This window comes from Schistocerca gregaria, chromosome 2 (genome assembly GCF_023897955.1).
Source record: "Schistocerca gregaria isolate iqSchGreg1 chromosome 2, iqSchGreg1.2, whole genome shotgun sequence".
NCBI lineage: Eukaryota > Metazoa > Arthropoda > Insecta > Orthoptera > Acrididae > Schistocerca > Schistocerca gregaria.
The window spans coordinates 377,570,887-377,592,467 of record NC_064921.1 but is presented as its reverse complement, the minus strand read 5'-3'; the positions used below and the strand labels follow the sequence as shown (position 1 = coordinate 377,592,467).

General features: G+C 43.9%; 1 protein-coding gene across 4 annotated transcripts in view; it reads right to left on the bottom strand.

Moving 5' to 3' along the window:
* LOC126320425 (CUB domain-containing protein 2) overlaps positions 1-21,581 on the bottom strand; it is a 1,159,067-nt gene that overhangs the window by 266,826 nt on the left and 870,660 nt on the right. For all 4 annotated transcript variants that reach the window (XM_049993929.1, XM_049993913.1, XM_049993920.1 and 1 more), the window contains one exon: positions 21,226-21,406. In XM_049993929.1, coding sequence (XP_049849886.1) covers positions 21,226-21,406 — 181 coding nt within the window. The remainder of the gene's footprint in view (positions 1-21,225; positions 21,407-21,581) is intronic.

The window sequence follows — 21,581 nt, the reverse complement described above, 5'->3', positions numbered from 1 at the left end:
GGGGAATGCACTTTGGAAGCGTGTATTCGTCATCGCCGTACTGGCGTATCACCTGGCGTGATGGTATGGGGTGCCACTGGTTACACGTCTCGGTCACCTGTTGTTCACATTGACGTCACTTGGAACGCTAGACGTTACATTTCAGATATTTTACGACCCGTAGCTGTACCCTTCATTCTATCCCTGCGAAGCCCTACACTTCAGCAGGATAATGCACGACCGCATTTTCTGGATACAGAAAATGTTCGACTGCTGCCCCGGCCAGCACATTCTCCAGATCTCTCACCAACTGAAAACGTCTGGTAAATGGTGGCCGAGCAACTTGGTCGTCACAAACGCCAGTTACTACTCTTGACGAACTGTGGTATCGTGTTGAAGCTGCATGGGCAGGTGTACCTGTACACGTCATGCAAGCTCTGTTTGACTCAATGCCCAGGCGTATCAAGGCCGTTATTACGGCCAGTGGTGGTTGCTCTGGGTACTGTTTTCTCAGGATCTATGCACCCAAATTGCATGAAAATGCAAACAAATATCAGTTCTAGTATAATATATTTGTCCAATGAAAACCCATGTATCATTGCATTGCTTCTTGGTGTAGCAATTTTAATGGCCAGTAGTGTATGTACTCTGATTCCATTGAATTCACATGTTTTTATCTACGCTGCTTTAGAGAAGAGAGGGAAAACCTCTAACACCTTCCTTGTATGATAAGCCAGGTTAATAGTTTGGCCACGTTCCATAGATTCCAGGGTTTGCAAGCCGTGGACATTGAATTGTCTTTGTGTTATGAAACTAATCCCAAGCGTGGAATGCTATAGCGTGGGTGATGGGAAAGAAATCAACGAAGATGCAACGATATGAAATGATGCAGTGCAGACCGTTCACGTATGTTGAACCTCCATTGTAATGAGCATGTAGTCTCAATTGAAAATTTGTACCATGCCGGGAGTCGAACGCCGATTTCCTTTTTATCACGTACTGCCGCCTTGACCGTCACGTTGTATGAGCATGATGGATACGTAATCTCAGTTATCTCTACATTTTCACTACACTGCTGGCGCAAAATACTTGATCGGTCTGCACTGGTGTCTTTTCATGTCGTTTCATATTCACTGATTTCTTCCTCATCAATCTTTTCATTTCCAATCAGCGCATTTAATGAACATCGTATATATCTCTTGAGACAGGGTGTCATCCTCGACCGACTTCGCTCTGCCTCGTTGAATTCACCGAATCTCGTCATATCAGTGAAGTAAAGAACGTCGGGCGTGGCCATTACTCTGATGGATAACCGCACGGGAACGCCACGTGCTATTGGCAGCTTTTCCCTTTGATCCTTGCGGCAAAGGGGAGTAGAGGTGATGACATTAAGTACCCGGTCATCAACCTTTGGGCCGATGTGCTGGATTAAATTCCAAACCCCTGCGCCAAGTGACATGAGATGGGGGGCATATGACACTGTTGACAGTCATCCGTGCGTCAAATGGGGACGTTCAGCTTGGAGGCCCTCTAAGTGCCATTCGACGTACGCATACACACACACTTAAGCACACAACTTCATATTTCGCGAACGAAAGGAGCCTGCGGGCACGAACAAGAGGGAAAACCTTTCCAACTACGCTGTTGAACATGTCCATGGTGTGCCCCTCCAGCCGATCGTGCTACACGATTTTATTTCTTTGCGTTCTCCCACTCTGCTATTCTCACGTACCTCGCGGGGAACCTATATTAGTAGGAGTGTTCGGAAATCATAGGTGAAAAGATCATTGACAAGTTTGACTCAGGCCTGCGCACTTTTTCACCGAATACCATCTCTTTGGGCGCGGGTTCGCCCGCGTACATATATGCCACATGCGTGTCACACTGATTTTTAGGTTCACCAGCCCACATTGTCGTGACACATTTGTTTACTACGTGACGCCAGGATCTATAATCGTTTGACATATTTCATACCACTGAATGATGAATGAGTGCATAACTTGAATTGTAGTATATCATTACAAGCAGTGAGTGGATTAATCACATTTGAAGTTGGCAATAAATGGCCGAAACCGATTATGTGAGCACGGAAGTTATTGAGTTATCCTTACTTAATATATTATTATATAAACATTTATAGTATCACGTACTATCGTTTGAGAGGATGACCTTCAATAAAGAAAGGTTTCAGTTTCGTTTGTCTCAAGTACAGACAGTGTTGAGGATCAGTGGACAAAGTTCAAAACCATGGTACAATATGCGTTAGATGAGTATGTGCCAAGCAGGATCGTAAGAGATGGGAAAGAGCCACCGTGGTACAACAACCGAGTTAGAAAACTGCTGCGGAAGCAAAGGGAACTTCACAGCAAACATAAACATAGCCAAAGCCTTGCAGACAAACAAAAATTACGCGAAGCGAAATGCAGTGTGAGGAGGGCTATGCGAGAGGCTTTCAATGAATTCGAAAGTAAAGTTCTATGTACTGACTTGGCAGAAAATCCTAAGAAATTTTGGTCCTATGTCAAAGCGGTAGGTGGATCAAAACAAAATGTCCAGACACTCTGTGACCAAAATGGTACTGAAACAGAGGATGACAGACTAAAGGCCGAATTACTAAATGTCTTCTTCCAAAGCTGTTTCACAGAGGAAGACTGCACTGTAGTTCCTTCTCTAGATTGTCGCACAGTTGACAAAATGGTAGATATCGAAATAGACGACAGAGGGATAGAGAAACAATTAAAATCGCTCAAAAGAGGAAAGGCCGCTGGTCCTGATGGAATACCAGTTCGATTTTACACAGAGTACGCGAAGGAACTTGCCCCCCCTTCTTGCAGCGGTGTACCGTAGGTCTCTAGAAGAGCGAAGCGTTCCAAAGGATTGGAAAAGGGCACAGGTCATCCCCGTTTTCAAGAAGGGACGTCAAACAGATGTGCAGAACTATAGACCTATATCTCTAACGTCGATCAGTTGTAGGATTTTGGAACACGTATTATGTTCGAGTATAATGTCTTTTCTGGAGACTAGAAATCTACTCTGTAGGAATCAGCATGGGTTTCGAAACAGACGGTCGTGTGAAACCCAGCTCTCGCTATTCGTCCACGAGACTCAGAGGGCCTTAGACACGGGTTCACAGGTAGATGCCGTGTTTCTTGACTTCCGCAAGGCGTTTGACACAGTTCCCCACAGTCGTTTAATGAACAAAGTAAGAGCATACGGACTATCAGACCAATTGTGTGATTGGATTGAAGAGTTCCTACATAACAGAACGCAGCATGTCATTCTGAATGGAGAGAAGTCTTCCGAAGTAAGAGTGATTTCAGGTGTGCCGCAGGGGAGTGTCATAGGACCGTTGCTATTCACAATATACATAAATGACCTGGTGGATGACATCGGAAGTTCACTGAGGCTTTTTGCAGATGATGCTGTGGTGTATCGAGAGGTTGCAACAATGGAAAATTGTACTGAAATGCAGGAGGATCTGCAGCGAATTGACGCATGGTGCACGGAATGGCAATTGAATCTCAATGTAGACAAGTGTAATGTAATGCGAATACATAGAAAGATAGGTCCCTTATCATTTAGCTACAAAATAGCAGGTCAGCAACTGGAAGTAGTTAATTCCATAAATTATCTCGGAGTACTCATTACGAGTGATTTAAAATGGAATGATCATATAAAGTTGATCGTCGGTAAAGCAGATGCCAGACTGAGATTCATTGGAAGAATCTTAAGGAAATGCAATCCGACAACAAAGGAAGAAGGTTACAGTACGATTGTTCGCCCAATGCTTGAATACTGCTCAGCAGTGTGGGATCCGCACCAGGTAGGGTTGATAGAAGAGATAGAGAAGATCCAACGGAGAGCAGCGCGCTTCGTTACAGGATCATTTAGTAATTGCGAAAGCGTTACGGAGATGATAGATAAACTCCAGTGGAAGACTCTGCAGGAGAGACGCTCAGTAGCTCGGTACGGGCTTTTGTTAAAGTTTCGAGAACATACCTTCACCGAAGAGTCAAGCAGTATATTGCTCCCTCCTGCGTATATCTCGCGAAGAGACCATGAGGATAAAATCAGAGAGATTAGAGCCCACACAGAAGCATACCGACAATCCTTCTTTCCACGTACAATACGAGACTGGAATAGAAGGGAGAACCGATAGAGGTACTCAGGGTACCCTCCGCCACACACCGTCAGGTGGCTTGCGGAGTATGGATGTAGATGTAGATGTAGATACTGACAGCAGTAACTGATTGCCGTCTCGAGAAAAAAGACTGTCTCTAACAACTGTCTTATATTCCGCTGTTTCATTCCATTCGACTTCAGAGAGGACTTCAAATGTACTTGTATGTGTGGAATTCTACGTGTGGCATGATCGTGGCTACTGAAATACGCTCACAAAGTTTTTGGCCCCTTGAAACGCTCAGTCTCGGGACCTGGTTGACGCATACTTGTGCTTCATCCATTTAAAGTATTCAAAGTCAACTAAATACCGGTAAGAAGCACCAACAGGTCTTTTCTGAACATTTTTTCATTCTCCCCTTCTGTTCCCATCCTTAACACTAGGATTAGTAGATGTATCTTTCTCCCTTAGTTCTTTTACACAAAAAATTATTCATGGATAAGGCGTCAACTGCGAAAACCGATACAAAAAAGTTGAGGTCGTAGAGAAATAAGAGAACAGTGAAGAAGGAGAAGGAGGACGAAAAGATGAAGAAATGCTGCAGGCGGTCGTGAATACTGCCTTTATGTGACTCCTTTTCACCCCTACTCTCCTCCACAGGCTTTCTTATCGCCACAGTAAGTGGGCTGTGCCAAGTTTGGTAGAAACATGTTCATACATTACAAATATATGATGATATGTCATTTTTTTACCCTTCAATTCTTCCCCTTAGGGAGAAACAGCACTGGGACAGTCACCAATGTGTCTGGCAACCCCAAAAACTAGGAAGCCGATGCTAATTTCGAGCTATATAGAATATGTTTATATGTTACAACTTACCCCCCACCCCCATATCCAAACCTAGGGACGGTAAGAGTATATTGTCGCCATAGCATTTTTGTACAAATGATTATACAAATAACAGAAATAATATCACCACCTTTTCACCCCTACCCCTATAGGAGGTATTTTGTTCTTACCCTACAATGTTTATTTCTGTATAGTAAGTTATATGTGTATCAGCTTTTGTTTAAATCGATTAATTGGATAGGAAGAAAATATGGAACTTACATATGCAGGAGTATAAGTACAAATATTTCTGTTGGTGACTGAGGACAGCATATTGAACAGCATTACTTCAGTATCTATTTCATTTGCAGACTTATCCAAATGACGAGTAGTATGTTTTTACGTTGGTTAATATCTCCAAGTACATGTGGCGAGAGTAAACTGTTAATGCTTCTTTTATCCTGGTCAGGTCAGGTGTTGAAGTGTGGACTCTTGGATGCAAAACGGTCAGTCTATACTGACAAGTGTAGTCCTCTTAGTGGTGGAGCTACGACCATGCAGAAAACATCAGGCGGTAAATAATGAGACGAGTATGCAGAAGAGCTGTTAGACGCAGAGTAAAAAACAACTAAACGGTACCAATGATCACACTCATATCCCTAACATCCCATATACGCATACATACACTGATACATATGTGCAAAGACTTTTATAAACACGTAGTTAACGTTGCACATAAGCAGATAATTTTTTATGAAACATTCAGCGATGATCCCAGACTGTGAAGGACCGCAGGCGCAATATCCTTAGCAGATGCGCTACGCTTACTCAAAACCCAACTCGTATGTTTGATTAGAAGACCCTACAGATATATTCGCTGCAGTTGCTATTTTTCGATTAAGTTTTCCAGCTAAGAGAAGGTTGGTGATTCTTGTATTTGTCTATCTTTTGTAGCGTAACAATTCACGGACGTTTGTATACAGGCGGACGAGAAATCAAGGATGGATTCACATAGGAGGTTGCTGGTGTACAGGGCGGGAGCAGCCGCCGGGCGTGAACCTGCAGCGTGTCGGCCTAACGCGACTCTAATTGTGCGGGCCCGGCGGCGTACCCACGGGGTGGGACGTTTTGCTAGAGTGCGCGTCCTGAAGGGCGCTGGAGAGCTGAAGGCAGGGCGTGGTGGAACGGGGGGGGGGGGGGGGGGGGTGCCTGGAGTCGCGGCCTGGAGCTGGAGCACCCTCGACGCGACCTGGAAAAGCCGGCGCAACGCGGTCAGGGGCGCCGGGCGGCCGGGCGCAGCTCTTCAGCAGCCAGCCGCAGGCTCGAGGACCGCCGCCGGCCTAGGTCCGGCGCCAAGGTCGCCGCAGCCTACCTCCGTGGCAAGTCTCCCGTTACTACTCGCTGCCTGCTTTTCTCGCTCCCTGAAGCATTTCGGTTAGACCTCTTCAGCAAACTGGATTCAACTAGGCGTATAGATACGCAACATGTTCGAATGCTTGTTAGGTCACCAGCTCGCTGGATGAGCTGATGCGGCCCGCCACGTCGCTATCTTCTGTGCCAAACTTTTCATCTCAGAATATCACTTTCCACCTACGTTCGCTATAGTTCGTTGGATGTATTCCAATCTTTGTCATCCCTCTACAGTTCAGTACAGTGTTCGTCAAACCTTTTTTCCGCAAGAGCTAATACTGACATTGTGTGGAGGCACCTCGAGTTGCAAATCTACCGACCACATTATTAATTGGAAACCTACATAACTAGTATGCAATGAGCTCGCAACAAACTAGCATAGCAACTGTGTAGCGACAGCAACTCTACCAGCTGTCTGTATTACACTACTGGCCATTAAAATTGCTACACCAAGAACAAATGTCGAGGATAAACTGGTATTCATTGGACAAATATATTATACTGGAACTGACATGTCATTACATTTTCACGCAATTTGGGTGCATAGATCGTGAGAAATCAGTACCCAGAACAACCACGCCAGGGCATTGAGTCAAACAGAGCTTGGATGGCGTGTACAGGTACAGCTGCTCATGCAGCTTCGACACGATACCACAATTCATCAAGAGTAGTGACCTGGCGTATTGTGACGATCCAGTTGCTCGGTCACCATTGACCAGACGTTTTCAATTGGTGACAGATCTGGATAATGAGCTGGCCACGCCAGCAGTCGAACACTTTCTGTATCCAGAAAGGCCTGTACTGGACCTGCAACATGCGGTCGTGTATTATCCTGCTGAAATGTAGGGTTTCGCAGAGATCGAATGAAGGGTAGAGCCACGGGTCGTAACATATATAAAATGTAACGTCCACTGTTTAAAGTGCCGTCAATGCGAACAAGAGGTGACCGAGGCGTGTAACCGATGGCACCCCATACCATCACGCCGTGTGATACGCCAGCATGGCGATGACGAATAAACGCTTCCGATGTGCGTTCACCGCGATGTCGCCAAACACGGATGCGAACATCATGATGCTGTAAACAGAACCTGAATTCATCCGAAAAAATGACACTTTGCCATTCATGAACCCAGGTTAGTTGTCGAGTACACCATCGCAGGCGCTCCTGTCTGTGATGCAGCATCAGGGGTAACCGCAGCCATGGTCTCCGAGCTGATAATCCATTTTGCTGCAAACGTCGTCGAACTGTTCGTGCAGATGGTTGTTGTCTTGCAAACTTCCAGATCTGTTACCTCAGGGATCGAGACGTGATTGCACGATCCGTTACAGCCAAGCGGATAAGATACCTGTCATCCCGACTCCTAGTGATACGAGGCAGTTGGAATCCAGCACGGCGCTCCGTATTACCCTCCTGAACCCACCGATTCCATATTCTGATAACAGTCATTGGATATCGACCAATGCGAGCACCAATGTCGCGATACGATAAACTGCAATCGCGGTAGGCTACAATCCGACCTTTATCAAAGTCGGAAACGTGATGGTACGCATTTCTCCTCCTTACACGAGGCATCACAACAATGTTTCACCAGGCAACGCCGGTCAACTGCTGTTTGTGTATGAGAAATTGGTTGAAAACTTTCCTCGTGTCAGCACGTTGTAGGTGTCGCCCTCCTGAACCCACCGATTCCATATTCTGATAACAGTCATTGGATATCGACCAATGCGAGCACCAATGTCGCGATACGATAAACTGCAATCGCGGTAGGCTACAATCCGACCTTTATCAAAGTCGGAAACGTGATGGTACGCATTTCTCCTCCTTACACGAGGCATCACAACAATGTTTCACCAGGCAACGCCGGTCAACTGCTGTTTGTGTATGAGAAATCGGTTGGAAACTTTCCTCGTGTCAGCACGTTGTAGGTGTCGCCTCCGGCGCCAACCTTGTGTGAATGCTCTGAAAAGCTAATCATTTGCATATCACAGCATCTTTTTCCTGTCTGTTAAATTTCATGTCTGTAGCACGTCATCTTCGTGGTGTAGCAATTTTAATGGCCAGTAGTGTAGTTTTATTTCATTGCAACAGGTTTCGGAGATACATTCCACCATCTTCAGGTCCCTTTGCAGCATAGTGTGATGACACTTTCATCGGGCATTACCTCCATATCTCTAATAAAATGAGCAGAAAACACCGGCGTCCGCGGAACGTATTGGTTATGGCGCGTCTGGTTGCTGTACAAACTACACTCCTGGAAATTGAAATAAGAACACCGTGAATTCATTGTCCCAGGAAGGGGAAACTTTATTGACACATTCCTGGGGTCAGATACATCACATGATCACACTGACAGAACCACAGGCACATAGACACAGGCAACAGAGCATGCACAATGCCGTCACTAGTACAGTGTATATCCACCTTTCGCAGCAATGCAGACTGCAATTCTCCCATGGAGACGATCGTAGAGATGCTGGATGTAGTCCTGTAGAACGGCTTGCCATGCCGTATCCACCTGGCGCCTCAGTTGGACCAGCGTTCGTGCTGGACGTGCAGACCGCGTGAGACGACGCTTCATCCAGTCCCAAACATGCTCAATGGGGGACAGATCCGGAGATCTTGCTGGCCAGGGTAGTTGACTTACACCTTCTAGAGCACGTTTGGTGGCACGGGATACATGCGGACGTGCATTGTCCTGTTGGAACAGCAAGTTCCCTTGCCGGTCTAGGAATGGTAGAACGATGGGTTCGATGACGGTTTGGATGTACCGTGCACTATTCAGTGTCCCCTCGACGAACACCAGAGGTGTACGGCCAGTGTAGGAGATCGCTCCCCACACCATGATGCCGGGTGTTGGCCCTGTGTGCCTCGGTCGTATGCAGTCCTGATTGTGGCGCTCACCTGCACGGCGCCAAACACGCATACGACCATCATTGGCACCAAGGCAGAAGCGACTCTCATCGCTGAAGACTACGCGTCTCCGTTCGTCCCTCCATTCACGCTTGTCGCGACACCACTGGAAGCGGGCTGCACGATGTTGGGGCGTGAGCGGAAGACGGCCTAACGGTGTGCGGGACTATAGCCCAGCTTCATGGAGACGGTTGCGAATGGTCCTCGCCGATACCCCAGGAGCAACAGTGTCCCTAATTTGCTGGGAAGTGGCGGTGCGGTCCCCTACGGCACTGCGTAGGATCCTACGGTCTTGGCGTGCATCCGTGCGTCGCTGCGGTCCGGTCCCAGGTCGACGGTACGTCCACCCGGCCTCCCGCATTCCCACTATACGCCCTCGCTCATAGTCCGTCAACTGCACATACGGTTCACGTCCACGCTGTCGCGGCATGCTACCAGTGTTAAAGACTGCGATGGAGCTCCGTATGCCACGGCAAACTGGCTGACACTGACGGCGGCGGTGCACAAATGCTGCGCAGCTAGCGCCATTCGACGGCCAACACCGAGGTTCCTGGTGAGTTCGCTGTGCCGTGCGTGTGATCATTGCTTGTACAGCCCTCTCGCAGTGTCCGGAGCAAGTATGGTGGGTCTGACACACCGGTGTCAATGTGTTCTTTTTTCCATTTCCAGGTAGTGTATAAGTTCCGCTGTCGTCGATGTTTTCTGCTCCTTTAGCTATAGATACGGTTATAAGGCCAGTTGAAATCCTCATATGCTGCAGAAGGGTCTGAAAATGAGAGATTGGTTATCAAACACCGGTTGCAGTTAAAGACTAACTCACACAGCTGATTGTGTTATTGGTGTTGCACAAAAACAAAACTGTTTCTTTCCTATTATCGATTACAAGAGGTATGTGCAGTAATCAGGTATAGTAAGGGCGTAATAAGTTGGCCGCCAACCATCAAATACAGGTCGTTAAACGTCGGCGCTACGCGGAACACATCATGACGACTGTTGTCTGTTTCAAATTGGCGCCAACCTATGCCATCTAACACTTACGACGCTATAGTTACGTGGTGAAGCGCTCGTTTGTGACACTATAGTTGCGTTGTGAAATGTTGTCGGTTTCACTGTGTGTGCGAATGATTTTGATTTATAATACTATTTCTAATTAAATTTAAATGCGCTACTGAATATGAGACACCATAAAAGATGTTCGATAATTGCTTTAAGTACAACTTTTCTTTATCTCACTGCATTGCATTACAGCATCCTTTATTAAACCAATGTTCCTTCCTACAAATAGGTATCGCATTTGAAGAAGACCGCAATGCGCATTAACGAACTCATGTTAATGCCCTGTGAAAATGTATGCAATAGCTTTAGATGACCATCTTTGAAGGGGACGTGGGATTGCGGGCAGTCAGAAACTTGTAGAAATAAGTAATAAAACACCCGTACTTTTCACAAAAAAATATTAATTACGTATCAGTTTCGACATTAAATTAGTGTCGCCTTAAGAACTCTATGCAAACTGAATGGTGATATCTAGCACTAGTTGCATTTGGACAGGTACCATGTACTTGTCGAACTTCAATGGATTATGTAAACCTGCTGTTCCGATTTCGTGACCTCTGTTAAGTGAAAAATCTTGTCCATGCCAGACTGTTTTATTACTCATGGATCACCGTTTACTCGATGTGGGCACTCCAATCATCTAAGATGGCACGTCCGCACGTACACGCTCACACACACACACACACACACACACACACACACACACACACACATACAAAGCGGAATCACATCCATGCGTTTTGATCTCATTATGATGAGTGTATAGCGAAATTTTCAGGCAGGATTCCTCACCCCTCGACAACATCACTTCAAGAGTGTATCTGTATTGTGTGGATGAGTATGCCGAATATTTTTTGCTCCGTATTGTGCTGTATTTGAGTTGTTTTGCACTCCCGCGAAAATGGACGATGAGGAAAGGACGAAACCCGCTGCCAGCACATACTCCTCTCCCCTCGGATGCTGCTACGGCTTTTGTCCCCACTGACAGGCATATCACTGTCCACTGTATCACATCTTCTCATTCTCTGATACAGCGGAGAGTAACCTAGAGATTCGAAACTGTAAGCCAGCAAATGTTGTCCTTTTACAGGTAAATTACCGGTGAACAGAAATTTTTTCCACATCAGAATTTGAAAAAGTTACCCCATCCGAACGAATTAACCTGGTAGTAAAGCGTTTGATTCAAGAGAACTGTGCTTCATCTCCAAATGACGTTATCCAGATGTAAGAATTTTTGTGTGGCTTTCCTAAATCGCTTAAGCTAAATGATGGTTCCCATGAAAGGACAAAACGGATTTCTTTCGCATTCGCCACCAGTTTCATCTTGTAGTGCGCACCTAATTCCTTCGTGACTGACAGCACATCCAGGCCAAGTCGCGTCCCATTATCGTGCTTCATCTACATCTGCTTCTGCACCTACATGGATACTCTGCAAATCACATTTAAGTGCCTGCCAGAGGGTTAGTGTGCGCGGAAAGAACGAACACCTATATCTTTCCGTACGAACTCTAATTTCCCTTATTTTATCATGGTCACCATTTCTCCCCATTTAGGTCGGCGTCAATAAAATATTTTCGCATTCGGGGGAGAAAGTTGATGATTGAAATTTCTTGAGAAGATTCCGCCGCAACGAAAAGCGCCTTTGTTTTAATGATATCCATCCCGAATCATGTATTATTTCAGTAACACTCTCTCTCCTATTTCGTGATAATACAAAACGTGCTGCCCCTCTTTTCACTTTTCCTATGTACTCCGTCAGTGCTGTCTGGTACGGATCCCACACCACGTAGCAGTATTCTAAAAGAAGACCGACAAGCGTAGTGTGGGCAGTCTCCTTAACAGATCTGTTACATTTTCAAAGTGTCCTGACAATAAAACGCAGTCTTCGGTTAGCCTTCCACACAACTTTTTCTACGTGATCTTTCCAATTTAAGTTGTTCGTAATTGTAATTCCTAGGTATTTATTTGAATTTATGGACTTTATATTTGACTGATTTATCGTGAAACCGAAGTTTAACGGATTCCTTTTAGCACTTATGTGGATGACCTCACACTTTTCGTTATTTAGGGTCAATTCTCAATTTCAGCACCATACAAATATTTTTTTCTAAATCGATTTGCAAATTGTTTTGATCTTCTGATGACTTTACTAATTGATAAACGACAGCATCATTTGCAAACAGCCTAAGACGGCTACTCAGATTGTCTCCCAAATCGTTTATATAGATAAGGAACAGCAAAGGGCCTTAGGGAATACCAGAAATCAATTCTGTTTTACTCGATGACTTTCCGTTAATTACTACGAACTGTAACCTCTCTGACGAATCCAGTCACATAACTGAGGCGATATTTCATAAGCACGCAATCTCACTACAAGCCGCTTGTGTGGTGCAGTGTCAAAAGATTCCCGGAAATCCAGAAATACGGAATCAGCACCCAATGCTTCATGCGAGTAAAGAGTTTGTTGTGTCTCACCAACCGCGTTGACTGTGTGTCAAAAGACTGTTTTCACCGAGGTAATTCATATTGCTCGAACACCATATATGTTCAAAATTCCGGCTGAATATCGACGTTAATGATATGGGCCTGTAATTTAATAGATTACTCCTACTACGTTTTTGAATAGTGATGTGACCTGTGCAACTTTCCAGTCTTTGGGTACGGATCTCTCCTAGAGCGAGCGGTTGTGTATTATTGTTAAGTATAGAGCTATCGCCATCAAGGGAACACAAATTTAGCATTGGAGGGCAGCGTGGAGGGTAAAAATCGTAAAGGGAGATCAAGAGATGAATACACTAAGCAGATTCAGAAGGATGTAGGTTGCAGTAGGTACTGGGAGATGAAGACGCTTGCACAGGATAGAGTAGCATGGAGAGCTGCATCAAACCAGTCTCAGGACTGAAGACCACAACAACAGAGCTATCGCATCAGCATACTCTGAATAGAACCTAGTTGGTGTACAGTCTGGATCATAAGACTTGCTTTTACTAAGTGATTTAATTTGCTTCACTACTCCGAGGTTATCTACTTCTATGTTTCTCATGTGGGCATCTGTTCTTTATTCGAATTCTGGAATATTTACTTCGTCTCCTTTTGTGAAGGCATTTCGGATGGCTGTCTTTAGCAACTCTGCTTTGGCAGCAGTATCTTCGATAGTATGTCCGTTGCTATCGCGGAGAGAAGTCATTCATTGAGCATAGTTCACAAACGACCAGAATGTCTTTGGATTTTCTGCCAGCTTTCGAGACAAAGTTTTGCTGGGGAAACTATTATAACCATCACGCTATGAAGTCCGAGCTAAATTTCGAGCTCCTGTAAAAGATCGCCAATCTTGGAGATTTAGCGTCTGTTTAAATTTGGCATGTTTGGTTCGTTGTTTCTGTAACAGTGTTCTGACCCGTTTAGTGAACCAAGTAGGATCAACTCTATCGTTTGTTAATTTATTTGCTACAAATCTCTCAATTGCTGCCGATAGTATTTCTTAGAATTGAAGCCACATCTGGTCTACACTAAATTGTTAATTTGGAAGGAGTGGAGATTGTCTCTCAGGAAGCCATCAAGTGAATTTTTATCTGGTTTTCTGAATAGGTATATGTTTCGTTTATTTTTGAAGGATTCGGGGTTCACAATATTCAGTCTCGCTACGACAGACCTATGTTCACTAATCCCTGTATCCGTTTTATTGGTTGTTATTGACTCAGTATTATTTGTTGCTAAGAGGTCATGTGTGTTTGCACTTGGGCTCATGAACTAACTGCTCGAAATAATTTTCAGAGAATGCGTTTAGCACAATTTCGGATGATGTTTTAAGTGTATCTCCGGAATTAAACACATATTTTCGCCACCATATCGAAGATAAATTAAAGTCACCACCAACTAAAATCGTATGAGTCGGTAGCCGTTTCAAATCAAAGTCAAGTTTGCTTTGAACCTTTCAGTATCTGAACTGGGAAGTCGGTAAAAGGATCGAATTATTATTTTATTCCGGTTGCCAACGACAGACTTCCACTATAGATGCAGAAGGAGTAAAATGAAGTAGCAGAAACATTACGTGAAGCAAATAGTCAGTGATTTCTCCTTAGCGTCATTGCAGTATTTAAGACGAAATAATAACCTCATCTACGATTGACTGATCCAACCAATGACAAACTGTCGATAGGATGTTGAAGCAGTCACATTATGCACTAATGTAATGCTACAGCACTGTAAAAGGAAAGATTACTGCTTCAGTTTATATTCAACATGAAAGTATTCTTAAAAAAGCTAAATGTTTGTTGTTGGTAGAGATACAAACAACACTGCACAGTCTGTCATACAGTGCAGCGCTTCACTGCCGGCGTTTACATCTTTGATGACGTGGGCTTTCTGGTAATTCAGCCGTGGTTTAAGGCACGTATTGCTACCGCCGCATAAGATATTCTCAGTGGCTACGGAGGTGTAGGTCCTTTATTATGCAATATAAGTTGGTTTAAAAAACAAATCAACCTAGAGTGTACTCGCTAGGCTAGGTGAAACCGCCAAACTGTTTATTTGTAATCGCGCAGCGGGTTATTTTTGACGTCATCTCAGAGTTGCCAAAGATCTCGAGGCTTTCGCAAGAGTAGAGTTTGCTTTATTTAAGGACACTTATACATTTTCAGTCCTCCTCCAGTTTTTATTAGAATTGTTTCTCTATTTCTGAATTGTTTCTCTATTTCTGAATTTCTGAAGCTTATTCATACATCCTAGGCTCAGTGCCATCTCGCCTTTCATATGACGCTAAGTGTCGAAATGTCGGTTTGTTTCTCTTTAAAAAATATAAAATAAAAAAGATTAGTCTAGTGTGATATTTGTTTTGTCGATATGCATTAACAGGGACCGTAAAACACGAGGAGTAACCAGTAGTCCTGCAGTGACAGGGCTGCCTTGGTCCGCATTGGTTGGGAGGTTTTACTTGGTTACCAGGCGAATGTCGTAACTTGAAATCGCTTCCCAAATATTCTCTGTTAGGATTCCCTCTACCCCACTACCCGCCTACAGAGACGTTAACTGAAAGCGATGTCAGCTGGGACATTCTCTGTTAGGATTCCCTATGCCGCACTACCCGCCTACAGAGACGTTAACTGAAAGCGATGTCAGCTGGAATGCAACCTTCGCTTACAAATTGGGGGCAATTTATGTTGTTTGGTCTAGAGACTGACGCTATAGTCTGTCTTTGTAATTGGTAGGTAACATTTTTGTCAGTTTTTTTGGTAGTCAGGAACAATGGCGCTACACTTTGATTAAGAAAAATTCTGAGTTATTGTCTTTTAACGGTAATTTTCCGTATTCGATAGGCAGGCGTTGGCACAGCAGACTGAGGTGTGGTTCGTGTTCGTGATTGGGCAGAGCGCTCGGCACAGGCCGCCAGCGGTTGGTTGATGAGGCTCGCGTTGGTGTGGCGCGACCCGCTGCCCGCGCGGCCGGCAGGCCTAGAGCACACAGCACGCCCCGCCACACAGCCACAGCAGTGTCTGTGCTGGTGTGCAGAAGACGAGATCAGTACCAAGCCAAACAAGTTCACTTTACCACACTAGCAACAACACTATTACAGTTAGTACACACAGTTGGTTAGACAGACTAGCTGCACACCTTCATCTCAAGAAAATAAGTTAGTATTACACAATACAAACGAAAACTCGAAAAAAAGACAACTGAGGAAACACATAGAAAGGAAACTCCAACTTGTAACAAACATCGATAAGCATGCATGTACTAAAATATTAAGGATGCAAGTAGACCTATATTGGGCATATAGGAAGAAATACTTTTGATAGTAATAGCTGACGTGAGAGGAAGAGTGTAGATGACTATTATTTATATCGTGCGTGGACTGTATTATTGTATTATAATTTTTCTCTCTCCAAGTTGCTGATAGCTACTTTAATACTCAGTGTTATTGATTTTATTAATACTAACTGTAATAAAACATACATACAATACTTTACAACATTTATGGGTGTGAAAAATGGAACAACCGCTAAAATTATTATTAAAATAGCTTTTACAAGTATAAGGTACTACATACTACAGTAAGGTCCATTTTTCCAAATATTTATCATTCTGATTAAGTAATATTTAAGTATGTTTTGTTATTCATTAAATGTATTTTTCTTTAACTTGCCTTGTTATTTATAAAACTAGTTTTGTCTCCTCATTATTATTACTCAACTTTTCCTGCATATCCATCTTTCGCTACGCTTCTGCTAATCTTCCAAGGTGTCCTGTCTGACGTTTGTGTACCATATGAGTACTCAATGTACATACAGCCATCCTACTTAGTGCATAGACCACTTTTATATAAATGACACAACATTATGGTGACTGTCTGAAGTTCTTTATTACATGCCAACTGATCTAAATGTAGACTTTATATTTGCTGCAAGACCAAAATATATAGCATTTACGAAGTGTATAGTGCATTAAACTACTTATAAAGTCCGTATTTAGGATGGACGTATATTATGACGAAAGCTGAATTTTTGACTAACGCAGTAGCATAGTTTTGTGAGATTTGCATAAATGAAAAACACCGCAAATAACGAAAATGTCGAATAAATTTTTAAAACCATTTTGTAACTATAGCCCTCATTATCCTAAGGCACAAATTTCTAGAGAAGTGGCTTTATCTCTCTATTACGAAGCAGCCATAACGCATAAAATATAACCTGAAAATATTATTGTTCTAGGAAGTTAGCCAATAAAATTCGTTGCTTCTTACACAGATTCATACGTATAAAACATATGTTCTTCCTTAAATAATGCTTTACAAATAATAGCTCGAAAAAGTTTTACAGACACGAAACTTTTTTGATTTAGCTCTCAGCATTAGAAAACTTTATGTTCCAGAATATCTGCAATGTTCTATTTTGGCCCCTACGGTTACAGTTATTTCATGATTTTCCTTAACACGAACTGCAACTGAGAAATGAAATCGTTACCCTCTGAAAATACCACATTTTCATTCTGGTACATTTTTGAATGTTGAAGCGTTGTAAGAATAACGTCACAAGTCTTGCGATTAATGGCGAATGTCGAAGATTTATGTTGAGGATTAACATCTAGTGCACCTGAAGTGTTACGACTGTTTATGGATATCACTTTAATTCTATAATGTTTCTGTGCCTGTGTATCGACTTTGTCCATTTTCTCTCAGTTTCGTCATTCTGTATTTTCATTCATTTTAACGCTATGTAGATCATTCTAACCCTCTACAGCCTTTAAAAATGGCGAACAGTGCCTCATAGTCTCAAGCAGGAATTTCTATTTCTATGGAACCTGCCTGTTCAGTGGCCAATGATGAAATTGTTTCCTGACAACAATCCAACTCATTCTAGAGTACCAATCCGTTGTCCGCAGTTAATTTACTGTTTAACATAAGTTTCCTGTTAAACACTCTTCGTGAACTCATTTTGATCAACTAAAGTTAAATAACTGTAGCAAACTTGGTTTCAGAGGATTCCTTTTAATGTCTACTATGGTAAACGTTTCTCCCTTTCAATTCCTTCGATTTCATAGGAAAGGTGTTCGAGAACAACACATGGCTGTAAGACAATATTTCGGTACTAAGTATATCAAGTCCAAGAAGCTCTCAGAGATCACTATAAAAACAGCTTGTCTCTTCCTAGAGATGTGGTCTTTGATATGTGATCTGTCAAGCCTGTAATGAAACGTCGCACTAAAAATATTCTGTACGTGCTGTGGAAAGTAAGAATGACACTCGGAGCTGAAACATTTTATGTGGATGTATTATAGTGAAAACAAATGTCAAAATTTGAAATGTGAAGACGATCGTAGAGAAGCTTCGTAAAGAGCAAACTAAATTTGTCGTTGAAAAATGTATATTCATTAAGGTTGCTGAGAGTCAGAGATCACCCTGGAAGATAGTATGTGGGCTACTACTTCTTACATTGAGGTTCCATCTACAGCAGAAAAAAAAGAACAAAAGTTGGTAGAATTTATGCGTAACATGTCGTATGGAATGCAAGAAGTGAGGTTTTATGCGTCTGGTAATTTCAGTAAATATCTCTGTCAATAAACGACAACAAAACATAATGTTTTTAATAGACAAGTGTACAGAGATTTTATATGGTGTTAAGCAAGAGTCAGCTTTACTGTTGGACAAAACTGTGTGCGAAGACTGGCAATCAGCCACTGGGATAGTGGATCGAAGAAGATATTTGGGCAAGATGCTGCTTTGGGGCACAGACGTGATTTCCATAGTGGCTGTTATTACGAAAACGTACAGTAGAGCAGAAGTGGTAGCTAATTCGGATTGTAGTATGCGACAACTGTAATAGAGAAGAATTCTGGGGTAACTACATACCGCAACAGAATCAAGGGATCACTTTTTAGAAATTCCGTAATTGTATCCCATTCCGACGTATAACTTTTGAAATGTGGCTCAAAGTTGCCTATAACCTTCCTCCGTTAAGCTTCAAAAGCGTGACGTCCTGCGAAGATATCCTCGAGTCCGACGACGCTTAAAAGAGCAAGGTATCAACACGTGCGGAAAAGCTCATAAGTTCATGTGACTTGTAAAGTTGGCTATTGATGTATTATTGGTACCAAAGACCACCAAAATTTGCCCATTTGGACATGTGGCACGATGGGCATCACAGTCCCTCTCACCCGCATTTCATCCCTTCTTTTGACGCCTCTGTGATGGAGGTCAGAGCCGCAACGCTTAGCGTTGAAATCACGCAGTTTTCTTATAGATGGCCGAGGAAAATATTTCAGACATATCGCCACTCAGAATCGAAACGAAAAGGCTTTAGGGGATGGCATAAATGGCGTCCATGAAATCACCCCTTCCCTTGGGACGTTGAATCCCACACATTTCATGGTCGAAAACCATATTTCGCAATGCAGTGAGCAACAGGACGACGTTCTTGAAAACCTTTGAATCCCCTGACAGCTTTGGACGTTCCAGCTCTTCTCTTATGGACATTGTGGGGCTGCATCTCCATTTAACGCGATCGTACTCCTTTGGAGTGCAGGGCGACCACAGTAGTTGGTTCTTGTGTACTGGTTTAACCCGTAGTAACCATTCAAAACCTGTTTCACGCTGTCCTGTGGCGTTGATCATGGAGGGGTGAGACACTGACACATGCCTCTCTAAAACGGGTTCTTCCAAGGCTACCCAGTTTGGCAAAACACTCGGTGGTACCTGCCTATAATTATTGAGCATTCTAGAAATGTGCGTTTACGAAGAAACTTGCAAAGTAGCCCAAGGCTCCTCTTAGAGGGATCCTTCCCCTTTTCATTCGCGTATAAATCAATGTCGCACACTTCCATGATCACACCACAGGAGGGAATGAAACAGCAGCGCTGGAAAAGCATAAATGCCCGTTGCAGCTTCGGATCGAGCTCAAATTTCGTCGAATGCTTTTCAACGGTCCCTAGTGGTTTCATCCTGTACTCCAGAGCACAAGTTGCGGTCGCACTGCACTCTAAAGAGTTTATATCACGTTCAGTGGTGTTGCAGCCCCGTGATACCTGTCGAGAGGGGTCAAATAACCCAGGAGCTCTCAACAGTACCAAAAGTTTTCGCGAATGTCGTTTTACCCTCATCGCACTGTGGATACTCTTTTTCAAACGTGAAATATGTGGGAATCAACGACGTTCAACAAGAAGGGTGATTTTATTGACAGCATTTATGCCAACCCCAAGGCCTTTTCGTGTCTGTTCTGAGCGGCGACGTGACTGAAATGTTTTTGTACGCGTTATGCAGGTCTTGGAGTAAGTCATATACCTCTAGAAAGTATTTATTGAGGTTAAAGAATGCGATGTTGGCTTGATGTACTCTACGATGCTCTTTAGCTATACTGTCTAAAGGATCGTCCTAAGAAATACCAAACTAAGATCAGCCTGAAGATGCCTAAATAAGACGAAACGCGTAGTTGGTAAATAATTTTGAAAAACTAAAATTGCAACCAAGATTGTTTTCAACTAATACTGAAGTGTTTTCCTCAGGCACTCATAAGAAAGGCGCGTGATTTCACCGCTGGTGTCGCGGCTATGACCTCCATCGCAGAGGCGTCGTAAGGAGGAATGAAATGTGGGTAAAAAGGGCTGTGGCGACCTTTCCATCGCGTGACGCCTCCATGGTGGCATTGGGTTGAATTGTGGTGCCAATGCGACATTATTAACCCATTTTATACGTCACGTGAAGTTCTGAGCTTCGGCATTTTCTTCGCATGTGTCCGCACCTTGCTGAATGGAGCGTCATCCAGCTCGAGGCCGTCGTCATAGGACTCGGCGGTTTTGCACCATTACAGAGGAATGTTGTAGGCACATTTGAGTCAAATTTCAAACTTGCCTGTTGGAAAGTAAAGCAACTTCGAAAAGGTGATCCTTTAATACTTTAGCGAAGCGTACATGTCGAAATGAGGTTGTCATTTATAAGCAAGATTTATCAAATAAATGGACTAACATAAGGCTTTCTGCGTAGACGTTTCCAGGATATTATCTTTCTCCACTTCGACTGTCATAATAAAGGTGTTTGGGAGGTGTTAATCATACTGACATGAAGGAATGCATGTAGAAAAAATTCAGGCAAATCTGAAAAATGTTTTGATCTCCGTAGTTTGAAGAGCATTTGTAGAATCATCGTGTGATAAAGGGATACCTAGACACCTGAAGCAGTACAACAGACTTATACCGAGGAATTATTTTTCCTTCACTCCGTAGAATACTCTTGCACTGTCTCTCTTGAATGAGAGCCAGCTGATGATTGGCCCCTGTAATCCGCTCTCGGCGTCCTCGTGCCTGCAGGCACCGGACTAGAGAAGAAGAGTAATCGCGGCGCCGCGGCGTCGCTGCCTGCGCAGCTAGCGGCCGGATGCTGGTGCTCCCAGGCGGGGACGCACAGGGGAGGAGGGGCGGAGCGTGGTGTACTCACTCTGGCGGGACGCCTCGCAGCCGGAACGACGTGAAGACGAGCTCGACGCGCTGCCGCGGGCCGGCCACGAACGTGTAGACGCACTGGCGGGCGTGTCCCGCCGAGTTGTCCAGGACGGGCGCCGAGAACGTGCCGTTCTGGGGGCCGTGCGGCGGCCGGCTCACGAACACGCGGTCGCACTCTGCAACAGCACCGGCACACGCCCCGCTGCACACACAACTCACTGGTTCCTGCCTGTTTATATGGGTTAGAGTGTTTGATCATTTGGGAAAAGTCAAGCCAAGAGCTGTTCATAAAGCAATTCTCCATTTATTTTATGTTATGTCATGTTAACCGGGGACCTAGAAACGACGGAA